Source organism: Garra rufa, chromosome 19, assembly GCF_049309525.1.
Source record: "Garra rufa chromosome 19, GarRuf1.0, whole genome shotgun sequence".
Lineage (NCBI taxonomy): Eukaryota > Metazoa > Chordata > Actinopteri > Cypriniformes > Cyprinidae > Garra > Garra rufa.
In genome coordinates this window covers 30643653-30659848 of record NC_133379.1, presented here as the reverse complement: position 1 = coordinate 30659848, position 16196 = coordinate 30643653, and the positions used below count along the sequence as shown (strand labels likewise).

Here is a 16196-nt window from a genome sequence, read left to right as displayed (position 1 = left end):
ATATTAATAGTACTTATTCATTAGCTACTAGTGCTTATTCTTTAAGTAGACTATTAGTATCTTTTAGATACTGGCTCTTATTTATGAGATTACCTAAGGGTAAAATAGGTCATTTTCACATATTTTGTTATTGACCGTTACTGTTGTGTGGTGAGTACGTAAACAGAATTTAATTATACAAAAAAAGGCAATAAGTTTTAATAAGAAAAGAAAAATCATGCTCGAAATAATCTAACACTTCTTACTTCAAAATGAAACTGTTTTACATATATACACGTAATTTTGTGACACTGGGTTGCATAGCTTTTATTCAGGAGGCTTTTTTGTTCATGCACGCACATATTTACATATGCATTCACATGCATACACCCATACATGCAAATATGCAAATATGCTCACTGTATACAAACCTAACAGACAACTCCGATCACTAGGATCGAGTCAGTTAGTAATATCAAGAGTTCACACAAAACAAGGGGAATCCGCTTTTAGCTATTATGCCGCCCACAGTTGGAATCAGCTTCCAGAAGAGATCAGATGTGCTAATACATTAGCCACATTTAAATGCAGACTGAAAACTCACCTGTTTAGTTGTGCATTTATTGAATGAGCACTGTGCTACGTCCGAACAGACTGCATTATTTTATGTATAATCATTTTACTGTGCAAATTAATTTTAAAATCAATTTTTCTGTTTTTATTGTTGTTAGTGTGCTACTGTTTTAATTAATTTAAATCAATTTTAAAATCATTTAAAATGTTCTTCTGTTTGTTTGATTATTATTTTAAATTTTTATGACTATGATTTTTATGCTATTCCTCTTATGTACAGCACTTTGAATTACCATTGTGTATGAAATGTGCTATATAAATAAACGTGCCTTGCCTTGCCTTGCCTTACATTTACATGCACTGACTTTTAGCGATGCACACACTACATATGGAAAAGTCTCACTCAGCCTTCTCCCAAGTCTTATTAAAAATCATCCCAATCACCTCTTGTAATGTTTATTTCTTCATTGTTCATTTGTTATTTTATGCGCTCCCTATCTCTCCATTCAAATTCCTTCTTCTTGCTCTCCTGAAAATCTGCAGTCATTTGCAGACAGAGCGCAAGAAATTACCGTAATAAGCCATATATTGCCAAAAAAGCAATATAGTGCAAACAGTTGAAGAGTTATGGTAACGTAAATACAGCTTGGTTTGATGTGACGCGCCGACACATTTGGTTTAACCCTTTCAGTGGTGAGTTTAAAATATTCTAGCGGACCCCCCAGAGTGAGTTTTTTTTTTCAAGCGACCGTTATTTTAGAACGTTCACCCTTATTGTTTCCATGGCAACGAGTCAAGCTTGTCACATGACACAACACAGACACAATAACACTGTATGACAGATAGATCGCTTTTATTTCATTTTTCCTTTTTTATTCAGAATAATCACACTCTTGTTTATCATGCCATGAACTAAATATGTGTGAATTAGTGTGTTTCGTCGTTTAAAACCTTATATAAATGATCTGGATCGTGATCTATAACGTGAGATGGGCGCCGCCATGTTTGTTAGCGCTGCCGTTCAGAGAGTCCTGTCAGCTGGATTTACAGCACGTAAATTCATCCATTTCTTCCTAAATACATGCAAATACGTGGCTGTTGAACTGGAAGAGGAATAGAGTGAACTTTTTAGTTACTTAGACTATGTGTATGTGATATGAATAAAACACATCGGCAAATTATATTTGAATAGACTGCTGTTTGCTGCTTCCATATGTGTGTATTTTACAAACTCTAAATGTCTCATTTTACTAGTATGTGTATTTAAATGTCTGAAACCTAAAATAAGCGTTATGTGGTTTAAAAAACGTAACGTCACCGAACGTTCTAAATCCCATATGTGGGACCGTACTCCCAGGGGCACAGAAATTAGAATCCCATATGTGAGAACGTACTGCTCAAAGGGTTAAAAGGGTTAAGAGATACTACTACTCAATCATTTGATACTAGTGCTAACTGAATAGACACTAGGACTTATTTACTGGATACTACTGTAGTACTTATTTCAATAGTTACTAGTAAATATTCTCTTGTAGCATTTTTGCCATTGACTTCTATGGGGAACTCTCATTGAGATATCAATTTTTCAGTTTTGACTTGTATGCATTCCAGTTGTGACAAATGCATTATTTATATGTACTAGCAGTTATTCATTAGGTACTAGTACTTATTTTTAAGATACTAGTAACTATTATTAGATAATAGTACTTACTAATTAGCTACTAGTATTTATTCAATAGATACTAGTACTTTACTTACTTGTCATTGATAGTTTAATGACAGAACCCCATAGAAGATACTAGTACTTCCTAATAAGAAAACTATATGTGACCTTGGACCACAAAACCAGTCATAAGGTTAAATTTTACAAAACTGAGATGTATACATCATATGGAAGCTCAATAAATAAGCTTTCTTTTGATATATGGTTTGTTAGGATAGGACAATATTTGGCCGAGATACGTCTATTTGAATATCTGGAATCTGAGGGTGCAAAAAAATCAAAATACTGAGAAAATCACCTTTAAAGTTGTCCAAATTAAGTTCTTAACAATGCATTTTACTAATCAAAAATTACATTTTGATATATTTACAGTAGGAATTTTACAAAAAAATCTTCATGGAACATGATCTTTACTTAATTTCCTAATGATTTGTGGCATAAAAGAAAAATCTAAAATTTTGAACCATGCAATGTATTTTTGGCTGTTGCTACAAACATACCCCAGCGACTTAAGACTGGTTTTGTGGTCCAAGGTCACATATTTAAATACTAGTCACTACTGGAATAAGTACTAGTATCTAATTAACAAATACTAGTAACTTTACAAAAGACACTTGTACCTAAGGAATAAGGCCTAGTTGCTTGAGAATAAGTACTAGTACCATGAAAATAGATACTAGTACGGTTTATAGATTAAATGTTGAAACGGCGTGCCATAGTTGTGATACCATTGTCAGCCACTTGATGGCGGCATAAAACGGCTTTTTAAAATACGTAACTGACAGTGAAAATATTGCCACACATTAGACATTTATCATGACCACAATAAGTGCAAGAATATGGTACACATACATCAAAAATACCATTGTATTACCATCCACTGGTTTCACAGTTCATTCATACAGCAGTAATCTAGTGATTTTATTTTATACATTCTTAAAAATCGTTCTGATGTTGTACTTAAGTTTATTTTTAACACAAACACATGCTAGACAAAAAATCTAGACCTATATGCAAAATGAAGCCTGCAATCAAGTATTCCCTTATATCCTGTTTTCCCTCATCTAGCCATGAGCTATATGGTTAATGAAGCTTTCTATTTGCGTTGTACACCTCTAATAGTTTTCTCTGTGCCTTGACACCTAATGAATGAGAAAGCATAAGATGCCTCCTGCTTGCAGATAACTAACCAGTCTAGATAATCATGTGTTTGTTTGTGTATGAATCGGTTTGATCAAATGGGATTCAAGGCATGCTACTAGGGAATTGCTTCATATTTTAGTGAGACGTGAGGGTCTATTAATTTTACATTATCTCACTGATTATAGTTAATGAGATTTGTACCTGCCACAAAGCACCAGAAACTGGTGGGAGATGAAGAATGAAAAGACAAAGCGTGGTTTTTCTTTTTTCCCCTGCACTTTATTGGAAAATAAATACACACATTCTGTATAAATACCATAGCTGTGTAGTCTTGTCTTTAAATTGTACAAGAGGCAGGCAGATGGAGGAACAAAGGCAGCGGGTTGTTGAGGTAAAACAATTGTAAGGGGAATAAAAGAAGATAATAAAAATGAATAAATTCACGATTTTGGGAAAGTACTGTGCGGCTGTGTTTCAGCATACTGTGTTGATGTTAAAACACAAGTGCTTCTGAGGGAATTATCTTGAATGCAGGTCAAGTAGAAGAGCTCAAGCTGAAATTCTGACTGTCTTTCAAACGCTGTCAGTCACAACACCAGCAGATATCAGCAGGATGAAGGGGCTCAATCTTTATCTTCTTAGGACTGCCAGGACTCCATGACATGTCACTTATGAAGTCATAAATGCTGTTTTGAAAGGTCACCTAGACCTGCATTTGGCACTCTCCACAAACACACTCCACTTTAGTGTCTCATGATGTTTTAAAGCATTACCAGTATTAGATATGCAGTATAACCAAATGGTAATTTGGCTTGTTCCACATCAGAGGTCATGACCTTCTTAACATACGGTTGAGGTCAAATGTTTACACCCCCCTTTTCAGAATATTTTTCCAGCATCTTTGTGTATTTGAACCCTTTTTAACAATGACTGCACGATATTGAGATCCATCTTTTCACACTAAGGACAACTGAGGAACTCATGCAACTATTGCAGAAGGTTCAGATGCTCACTAATGCTTCAGAATAAAAAACTATGTATTAAGAACCAGGGGTGAAAACATTTTAATTTGAAGATCAGGGTAAATTCAACTTATTTTGTCTTCTGGGAAACATAAGTATCTTCTGTGGCTTCCGAAGGGCAGTACTAAACGCAAAAACAATTATTTAGGCAAATCTGTATTTAGGCTCTTAATGCATTGTGTTTCCCTCTGAAGCATCAGTGAGCGTTTGAACCTTCTGTAATAGTTGTGATAGTCCCTCAGTTGTCCTCAGTGTGAGAAGATGGATCTTAAAATCATACAGTCATTGTTGGAAAGGGTTCAAATACACAAAAATGTTGGAAAACCAAAGAATTGGGCTAAATTGGGGTCATTTTTATAAATTCAGCTATCATTTTCTCTTGTGAACAAATATTTTATGTGAAATATCTTATTCAGGTCAGTACTAAACAAACAATAACGCATTTTGTATGATCCCTTTTATTTTGATAAAATAATTATCATTTCTGAATTATGAAAGGGTGATGTAAACTTTTGAACTTAACTGTAAATCACAATAACATTATCATTTTAAATAAATGTAAATTTTGCTTACAACCCTTTGTTTATTTTGCTTGCAACCCTGCTATAACAATTTATTTCTGCCATTCCAAAACAATTTAACAATCTTTAACAAACTAACTATTGTAGTTAATGTAATTTTATTAACATTTAAGTCTAAACGAGCATGACTGCATAATTTTAGAACTTATTCTATTATTTATTATATATTATTTTTTAAATTGATAAATTTAGTCTATTAAATGTTGATGTTTATTTAAAGTAGAAAATGACTACATTACTAAATTGTTCCACTGTTATTTTTGTATTATTAATATACTACTATAGAATTTATTTATTATTTTCAATCTGTCTTAATTTTTATTAACGATTTTAAGTGTGTTTGAACTTTTTGTTAAATCTTCAGCTCTACACAGTGTTTTCACAAAGCGTCATCAATTGGCCATATCGGTGACAAAGAACATTAACAATGCCAACGAAACTTGCATTATTTAGCTCATTATTCCTGCTAAAAATGGTCATGCTTTGGGCTGTACTAATCGGTCAGACCAACAAAAACATTTGGAGTACTACAAACTGCCAAAAAGGATAACAAATCGAGGAGTGCAAAGGACTGTCTGAGGAACACGCGTTTGTGATTGGCCAAACTGAATCGGGATTTCCAGGGCAAGGATCAAACAACATTCGTGTTTGTTCTTATTTCCGGTCAGGTAGGTGAAATATTAGGCCAATATCTTAATTAATATTGCTCGTACGTATACTTTTACCACCTATTAACTTTAGTTTGTTAAAACATTAGGCCATTTTCTGCTTACTAAGTCCTTCTCTATATGATTTAGCAGCTTCCACATGTTTGTTTCATGGTTTAGACAGCATGAATTAGCAGAACAACATATTTAGTAGTACATGTACCATAGCCAACGTTAGGGTAAACCCTCTATTGTTATTAGTTTTAGTCATTTTAGTACATCAGCTTTATCTTATTTCAGTTTTGTTTTTCATCAAATATTTGTTTCAACTGTATTTCAATTACCTCAAACTATTTTAAATAGCTTTAGTTTTAGATAAAAACCTCACTGAAAATGAACTGAAAATAAAACAGCTACTGTAGACTTGTAAGTGTTCGTGTATATTTCAAGGTCGGTACGGTCAGATATGCTTTGTTCTTTGATCTATATTCCTGTTCACCTATGAAAACACAACAGCTCTGTGGCTCCACACGTGTGCTACAGAGAACTGATCTCCATTTGAAGAGCTGCATCATTGGGATGAGATGCTGGTGCATATACCTCCTTTTATACTGATTCCTTTGTGCATTCAGGACTTTGCGGTGAACGTTCTGCATCCGTGGGATGAGCAATGAAGCAAAGCTTTGACAAAAGAGTACATATCATTCCTAATGCTGTCAGACAGGTGTGTGCAGAACCGAGATTTCAAGGGAGAAGATTTGACTGGATAAATGCTTTTCTGCATTCAGATGACTGACAAAAGCGCAAAGATACCCAACTGCAGAAAGTAAAACAGATGTGGATAAAACAAATAAGCAACAAAACAAGTGATAAAATCGGAGCAGCAAATCCATTACATTCAAAGCAAAAAAAATATTTTCTTACTCAGTATTTTTGTCGTTTTCTAGTACAGATATTTAAACATGTCTAAAACAAAACATTTACCAGAGAAGCAAAATGACAAAGTCTTGTTTTCTAAAAAAGTCAATAGATTTAATTACAAATTATCTTCCAGTGGGTTAAGAAAAATAATATTGTCCATATGAATTTAGATTTTTTTTTTATTTTTACAAACACTCAGCTTTCACTTTTACTTGTGGATTATTGTGATGTGTTTATCAGCTGTTTGGACTCTCATTCTGACGGCACCCATTCACTGCAGAGGATCCACTGGTGAGCAAGTGATAAAATGCCAAAGTTCTCCAAATCTGTTCTGATGAAGAAACAAACTCATTTACATCCTGGATGGCCTGATGGCGAGTAAATTGTCAGCAAACTTTCATTTTATGATTTTTTTGACATTTGTACTACAAAACAAGACAAATGCGATGAGTAGACAAATCACTTTTGTTTTTTGCATCTATCCACCTTTTCCCTGAGTAACTGATGACACTGCAGCCTTCTGTTTGGATGCTTGTGTTCCAGTCTCCTGTGTTAAAACATGTTAAAACAGGGTAAAAAGATCTCTGAATTAATTAAACAAACTTTTTCAATAACTAAATATAAAAATGAAAGCAAAGGTAAGCTGTACAGTTGCTGGCCGCCACAGTAACAGCAACTAGATTGAAAATTTCTAGACAAACTTTTTTTTGGCTTGAAAAACCCTAAAGTTTGAAGTAGTTTTAAAAGCTTGAAGTTGAATGGTTTACAGTTTAAAATAGTTAAGCTTTAACTTACTAGTTTTTAAAAGCTAAAAACAAGGTAAAGAAAAAAAAAACAGTTAAAACCAGCTATTTTTGAAAAACATCTAAAACCAGTTGATTTAGCACAAAAAAAAACAGTTACAATTAGCTAAAACCAGTTACTTTAGCTAAAACCATGCAGGTAAAACTAGCTAAACCCAGCTAAAAAAAAAAAGGCTAGCTAAAAAACAAGTTAACCCCTCAGCGTTCCAACGTTCTGCTCACGGAAAGTTTTGCATTAAGTTAAATTTGAAAGGAATGCTAAGGGGATAAAACGTGTTGATTTAGCAAAAAACAGCTAAAACCAGCTGATTCAATAAAAAGCAGTCAAAATGAGCCAATTTGAAAAAAAAAAACAAAAACAAAAAAACACGATTTAGAAAAATAGGCTACAAAACTAGATTTAAAAAAATCTTAACAAAAAAAAACCCAGCTTAAATCTGTTCAGTGAAACCAACACTAAAAAATGAACATGAATTTAATGGTAAAAAAGTTTAAAAATGCTACGGTAAAAACCTGTGAAATGGTTAACTGCAAGTTCCCCTTATATATACGGTGAAAAACTGTGTTGGACATTGCATGTAATTTTACGGTAGCATACCGTTTTTGGAAGTAAAAAAAAGTGAATAACCATAAATTGACATTCCCAGAATTCCCTGTTTCATTTTTTTTTTATTTGATGTTTTTTGTTGAAATAACCTTTTCTTAGTTTTTTCTTGACAGTTTTGTACAGTAGGGTTGTATGTTACATCTAATGTTGTTAAATGAATGTTTTTTGCATTGTTTCAGTTTTATGTGTGTTACCATGATGGTGTTTAGTGTTTGTGTGAATGACACTGTGCACCTTCTATATATGCTATTATTTAAAACCTCCTTGTGATGGGCTTTGGTTCATCATGTGATGTTGTCATCACCACCTGCTTTTGGTGGTTATCAGTGTATTACAAATGTTAAAAACAGATTTCAGTATTTCAAAAGGTTGGTACATTCCCATTATATCAGTTAATGAAATTACAGTATTTACCTGAAAATCATAAAACATTGCTACCATATTTTTTTACGGTAAACTTCTGGCAACCACGGCTGCCATGTATTTTACCGTAAATTTTATGATTTTTTTTACAGTGTTAAGCTAAAGACACCAGGTAAAACTAGCTAAACCTAACTAAAAACATGTTTTAAGAAAAAGGCCAGCTAAAACCAGTTAATTTAGCAAACACCAGCTAAAACCATTTGATTTAGCAAAAAAAAAAAACAGCTGAAACCAGGTAATTTAGTAAAAACCAGCTCATTTGATAAAAACTGTTAAAACCAGCTGTTTTCACAAAACGCCAGCTAAAAACCAAGCTAAAACCAGTCGATTTAGCAAAAAACTTGGCTAAAACTAGTTGAAACCAGCTTAAACCAGTTGATTTAGCAAAAAACAGCTTAAAACCAGCTGATTAAGTAAAAAATCAGCTGATTTAGTGCAAAAACAATTGCAAATTTAGTCTCAGAATAATAATAATAATTATTCTGCCCTCACTTTGGTGTCTCTCTTCCCGAAGTTAGACAGATAGATAAACTCTTTCCAACACGTTGACTTGTGGGAGAATGCCACTTTATTCCACACCACATTGAGTATGTTGAAACAGAGTGAAACTACAGAAAGGGGAAGTATACAACAATGCTTCCATTTAGTGCTATTTATGCTATATAGTACTTTCACAGCTTTATAAACAATAAATGAATATAAAATTAACTTTTAAAACTTACAGACAATGCTTTCTACAGGTGATCACAAGATGAATGTCTGCTCAAAGTTTGTTGAGTGAAGTTCTACTTGAATAAGGCAACTAACTGAATTAACTGTCTTAGAATGTTACTATGGCAACTATATTTTAAAGGATGCAACATTACTATGTATGAGAATATGATTACTATAAACATTAAACTTAAATGGATGATCCAGAACAATAATAGTAATAATAATAATAATAATAATAATAATAATAATAGTAAGCATCTTAAATAGCATATCAGTAATAAGCTTAAGAAATTCCTGTAAAAGTACTTATTTTGCATCCCAGCAAATCTGTGTATGTCCGGCACTGTATGCCTTGCATTAATGATTACACAAACAAACATAATTGCACTGTTAAAAGTTTAAATATTTGGTGTGAGATAATAAAATAATGTATTGAAATTATGTTATAACTTTAATGTTAGCATTTTGTAGACAAAATCCCACGAATGGGATATATGTGCTCTCATCTATTTTCAATGTCGCTAACAGAGGGTTGCCAGGTTTTCACAAAAAAAAAAAAAAAAAAAACAAACACTCAATTGCTATTCAAAACTAGCCCAATCAAGTTTTAGAGGGGTCTTCCAGTAAGAATCGTGTTCCGGTAGATATATATACATATTGTGGCAGGGTTTCCCTGGTAAAATTCGCATTGCAGAGGCTAAATATCATGTTATTAGGTCACTTCAACCCGTGGCAACAGTGTTGAAGAAGCCCAATTTCATGATAAAACCACAGACTTGGCCACACTGATAACCCGCTGCTTTATGTCATATTCCCACTCATTAAACTATAGCCCCTTTCATACAGCAATCCCGGTGTTATGTCGAATTCTGACCCCCGTCAGATTATTCCCCCCTAGTATTGGTAGATTTAGGGTTAGGTGTGGGGCAGAGTTTAGGATTAGGGGTGGGGTTAGAATTAGCCAATCAGGTAGTGATTGTACCAAGAGGGGGTAATAATTTGGCAGAGGTCAAAAATGGGCACAACACCTATAAATTGATGGAAAATTACCAGTATTACCAACTTTACTGGTAAACACAGAAAAATGCTGTTCACACAGGCAACGGCGTTTTGGCTTTTTAACGATAAGAGGCCATTCACACAACAGCACCAAAATGCCGGTAAATTTCGTCATGTCAGCTGAAACGCTTTAAGTCTGGAATATACTACACAATTTTTGCCCCGATTTTCCACCGATTTACAGTCTAGAGAAGTTGAGGCTAGTTGCTGAAAGTCAGAGCGAGTGCAGATTTGAGTTGACAGATTCCATAGAAAATCGCATAGTGTATGATGGTCACAGACGCCGATTTTTTAGCTTCAGACTAGTCTGCTAGTGTATTATCCTCAGTCGTAGTGTATGATGGCCAGTTTTTCTCTGTTACTGTTTACAAAGTCAGTAAGTGTATGCTGCAATTTTACAAGTCATGTAGTGTATTCCAGCCTTTAGTTTCACTATCTGTGCAATTTGACAAAAACAAATAGTGACCGGCTTAAGGAAATAATCAAACAGAACACGTTTTTTGCGCTTATAAACCCGAGACGTGTATAATAGTATCCAAATGCAGAGCCACAGCGTTGATGAATGAGAAAGAAGGCTGAGTCTTGAGTGCAATACCTGAAACAGCTGTGAGACAAGGTGCAATGGTCAGATATCCATCAAGCGCATATTTACAAAGAAAAACTAATTTAAACAAGCAGTGCAGCTTTGTAAACAGCTCAGAGTAATCATGTCATCTTCATAAGAATGCTAAGATTGGACAATTTAGACCAAAGCAAACTTTATTTGTCAGCGTGTTCTACATGCTAATACCGTTAATCTTCATTTCGTGTTCACACACAGCATCATTCTGGCAATTTACTGGTAATGTTACAACTACCCTTACTGGTAAATTGCTGGAACAAATTTACTGGTATTTTTGAAAAAGTCCTATTCACACATGATTTCGTAACGGTAATCTACCTGTAATTTACCAGTAAAGACTGTATGTGTGAAAGGGCTTTGTGACAGGTAAGTTACTGCAAAAAGACGGTCATTGCGACACTGTAAAATGGCACCAAGTGCATTTTAAAACAATTTTCATGGGTTTAATGTTATATTATTGGCTTGGAAAATACTTTAATTTGACTAAAAACACCAGAGACTGGAAAGTAAAGCATCATTTAGCATTCAGGAAAAAGGTGGATAGTTGTTTATTCAGTCTTGTCTGTTGTCCTTCTGAGCACCTCAACTATACAAAGGAAACAATTTCAGAATGATTTCATCAACTTTTTACAAATAATTTACTTAAAATATATAGATATACCATATATACACTGTTCAAATGTCTTGAGTCTAGCAAGCAACACACTGTGAGGGTTTGTAGAGGAGTGAAAATGGTGGCATGTGTGATCTAAGTGGGCTTAAGATGGCTGTCAGATTAGCGAGGGTGGGCAGGTGGGAATGAGCACTCCTGTGCTTGCACTAGTCAATATTTCAAACCTTCAGGTAGTTTTCTCTCTCTCTCTCTCTCTCTCTCTCTCTCTCTCTCTGTGGGACTGTTTCACACTCTGCCTCTGCATTCAAAGACAGACAGACTCACACACACATTACAATAACAACATTTCTCAATTTCCTCTCCCACTTGTTCCTTCTTATGTAACATGACTGACACATTGTTGCTTTGTGTTGCCACCTCTTCCCAGTCTGAATGCTTTTTTTCCCCAATGCATCAATCAGATCCCGAGCTGAAGATCGAAACTTTTCATTAGTTATGATGGCTGCTCATCTCTGATTGCAATGTCAAGTTCCTGCCTCGCCACTCATAACTGGATAAAGGGTCTTCTCATTTTCTCGCTCCACATAAATAAATCTGAGACTCCTATATTCACAATGCCAGCATGTCCTCAAAGACTCTTCCCAAAACCTAGTGAGCGGCCTATTTATGGAAGCATCCTAACTGAAATGTGAAAGATTTCGAGCGCTCTGTGTAGTAAGTGAATAGTTGGACAACAGCATGATACTACAATAACTGTTTCTAGCAGTACTGAGTTTTGAAAATCCACATTTTCTTGTGTTGTCCACCAGCCTGAGACTGTCTTCTCCAGGAAAAAAAAAAGATAAATCGGAGCTCAACATTAAGGATTTTCTCTGCTGTCCAGGTTGGGGCAGAAGTTTGGATTTCTATCTGCCCTGCCAATGTTTTCACCGTCCCCAACATGCACACAAAAATCCTCTTTCTATATGAATTTAGATATTATATATAAATTGTATGTTTCTATTAAATATTTAATATGCATTTAAAAGTTCAAAAGGATAGTTCAACCCCAAAAACACTCATTCATTTATTACTTACCCTCATGTCGTTCCAAACTCGTGAGACCTTTGTTCATCTTCTGAACACAAATTAAGAAATTATTCGATGAAATCCAAGAGTTTTCTGACCCTAGATAGACAACAATGCAACTGACACATTCAAGACCCAGAAAGGTATTAAGGACATCATTAAAATAGTCCATGTGACATTAGTGGTTCTACCGTAATTTTATGAAGCTAAGAGAACACTTTTTGTGCGTGAAGAAAACAAAAATAACGACTTTATTTAACAATTTCTTCTCTTTCGTGTCTCACAAGGTGTGAAAATTCAGCTTTGCATCACAGGAATAATTTTCATGTTAAAACTTAAACTTAAGATAGAAAATAATTATTTTAAATCATAATATATTTCACAATCCTACACTTTTACTGCATCTTTAATCAAATCCAGCTTTGTTGAGCATGAGCAATCCTTATTGTTGAGCCCTGATACATCAAAGTTTGGCCAAACAAGGTTTCCTAAAATTGTAAGTGCCTATGCTGTCTTAAAATGCTGTCTACATAGGTAGCTCACTAGATATTTGAAACAGAGTCTCTCAGGACTCCAGCATTTCTGTCCTAATGACTGATTGCCATGGTATAGTAATTACCATACGGTGCAAAAAACAAACAAAACCCTGCAATAAGCACAAACAATCAAAAATTGAAACCGGCTGCCTAGTTAAAAAAGGCAGATGAAAGATGTTTCAGCAGTTTGAATCTCTATAGTATTAGTCACTATTTACTATCAGTAGTTATGTGCACCTTTTAAACTTTAAATATATATTTTAAACACATTTTATCCTTATTCCTTATAAAATAGCTATGACTTTAAAAAAAAACAATGATTTCCATGACACCTTCACACAAACTCTCACACCAGGACACAATGCTGGGCCTAGTCTCCACGACAGTGTCGTATATCAAAAACACGACACACATCCAAGCTTGATGGAGAGCCTCTTGCCATATTGCTGTCAGGTGGCCAAATTTCATTATAGAAGCTTATAAAGAATAAGCCAACTGAAAAGATGGTCCCTTCTTCTAAAACAAACTGGCCAGAACAGACTGAACTTTCTGCTCTATCCTGGCATTTGCCGTCGGAAAGGTCAACGCGGGGTTGGTCCACACAGGATGGCCTTTCTAAAAGTGACTGGTTTCAAAACATCACAGAGGAGGATGAGCTGTAGTCTACCATGTAACAGGATTCTGGGGGTTAATCATGGCAAGACGTGTCGCGGGACGTCCCAGTGCTCTTTTGTTCGGTCAGCATCATCATGTGGTCCTATAGAGCTACATTGAACTCTGTGATCAGGAAGTCAATGTAGTCCTTCTCTTTGGTTTTAAAGGCCTCAGCTATGAGACGTGCGGATTCACGATGTTCCTTCCCTCTGAGAGATACTCCATTCACCTCTAGGATTACCTGACCAACCTTCAGCTGTCCACAGTTATGAGCCGAACCACCTCTCTGTGGAAAAGAAAATGTGAAATTAGGACAAATTGCTTTAATGTTTGAATCAGATTGACTGTGTTCAAATAGGAGGAGAATACGGTTGTCAGTCCATTTTTTTTTTGGTGCTAAATACAGTTTCAGGTACATAGATCCATATTTAGAGAAGATTTGGCTCTGAGTAGAAAGTTATATTCCCTCTGGGCAAAAATTTAATTTAGATATACACCATTTGTTTGTGCATTTCAACTGGGAAATCAAAGAAGAATGTATTCAGCAAATTTGAAAATGAAAATACAATCAATTCATCACTGATCCCAGGTGGAGAACTGATTGATAGTTTGCTGAAAACCCAGATTAAATCACAATAGAGAGATCTGGGACATTGTTTAAATCTGAAATTAAGTTGTTCATTTAGTGAGTTAACATTTTTGAAAGTGTATATTGTAGAGTTTTTGGTTACTTGAATAAAAAGTAAAAAATAGCTAAACAGAAATAAAAATAAAAACAACCAAAGCACATAATAAGAGTAATACAACTGTAACTAAAATTGAAATGAAAACTTCATTTCATTCCATTTGTTAACACTCGTTAACTAACTGTAAAAAAATATTAATCAATAATGTACCAAATGTAGTATGCATTGTTACTTAATGTTAGTTAATGCATAAAATATAGTTAACAAATACACTGATAAATAAATAAATATACACTGCTGTTCAAAATTTTGTGATCAGTAAGATTTGTAATTTTTTTTATTGTGAAATATTATTGCAATTTAAAATAGTGTTTTTATTTTATTTTATTTAATATACTTTAAAATAGAATTTATTCCTATGATGCAAAGTGGAATTTTCAGTACCAGCACCATTACTCCAGTCTTCAGTGAATGATCCTTCTGAAATTATTCTAATATGCTGATTTATTATCTTTTTTTAGGATTCTTTGATGAATAAAATTTTTATTATAAATAAAGAAATGTATTTAAAATAGAAATCCTTAGTAACAATATACACTACTGTTTAAAGTTTGGGCTCAGTAATTTTTTCCTTTCATTCTTCCTTTGAAAGAAATTAATGTTTTTATTCAGCAAGGATGTGTTATATTAATAAAAGTGATAGTTAAGACTTACATTGTTTGAAAAGATTTCTATTTTTAATAAAGAATTTTCATTCTAACTTTGTATTCATCAAAGAATCCTGAAAAAAGTATCACAGGTTCCAAAAAAATATTAAGCAGCACAACTGTTTCCAACATTGATAACAAATCAGCATATTAGAATGATTTCTAAAGGATCGTGTGACACTGAAGACTGGAGGAATGGCTAAAGAAAATTTTGCTTTGCATCACAAAAATAAATTATATTTGAAAGTATATTAAACTAGAAAACTGGTATTTTAAATTGCAATAATCTTTCACAATATTGCAAATTGTTCTGATCCCAAACGTTTGCATGGCAGTGCAAGCGATATTTCAGCCAAAAACAATTAGTTCCAAACCTGTATGACTTTCATTTTTCTGTGAAACACAAGAGAAGATACTTTAACAAATGTGGTTTAAACCAAATTGGACCACATTGGCTTTCATTGTATGGACATAAAAAAGTAATATTTCAAAATGTCTTCTTTTGTGTTCTGCTGAAAAAGAAAATTGGAAAGGTTTGGAACAACATGAGGGTGAGTAAACAATAAAAGAGGTTTCATTTTTGAGTGCACTGTCCCTTTAAGTGATAGTGCCAGCTTGTTCAAATAATCCAGCAACAGCGTCTGTAAACACTTGATAACACCACAAAAATGTGTTGTCTTTGCAATCAGAATTTCTATACATACTAAACTCTGAACTGAAAACAAACCGGAAAGTACTGAGCTGGAACCTTTAAACCAGATTTCAGGATTCCACAGCTTCCAAAATCCCAATTTAACCCCTTTTAACCCTTGCCCTGAAACTACTGATCCTAAATCACCCTGCTTTAAAGAATGCCAGCAGTTACGCAACAGGAAGTAGTAAACTAATGGAGGCTAAAATGCAAGAGTCACCCACTTAGATCTCGCCAGCACCTCATCTTCTTTCATTCACCGGCTGAAAATGATCGAAACAAAAGAGCTCCACATTATCTAATCTACAGCCGCTTTTGTTGTTGGATTTTCATTATGACGCTGATGAACCGACTGCAGCCGGGGGAATTAAAACCCACTCATGCCTGTCCATTTCTTTCCTCCCCAGACGCACTTTCTTCGTCT

At 34.3% G+C, this 16196-nt stretch overlaps 1 protein-coding gene across 1 annotated transcript in view; it reads right to left on the bottom strand.

Annotated features, from left to right (window-relative positions):
* Positions 1-9839: 9839 nt before the first annotated feature.
* whrna (whirlin a) overlaps positions 9840-16196 on the bottom strand; it is a 144958-nt gene continuing 138601 nt past the window's right edge. The window contains exon 12 of the mRNA XM_073825192.1: positions 9840-13974. Within this exon, the coding sequence (XP_073681293.1) occupies positions 13792-13974 (183 nt within the window). The 3' untranslated portion in view covers positions 9840-13791. The remainder of the gene's footprint in view (positions 13975-16196) is intronic.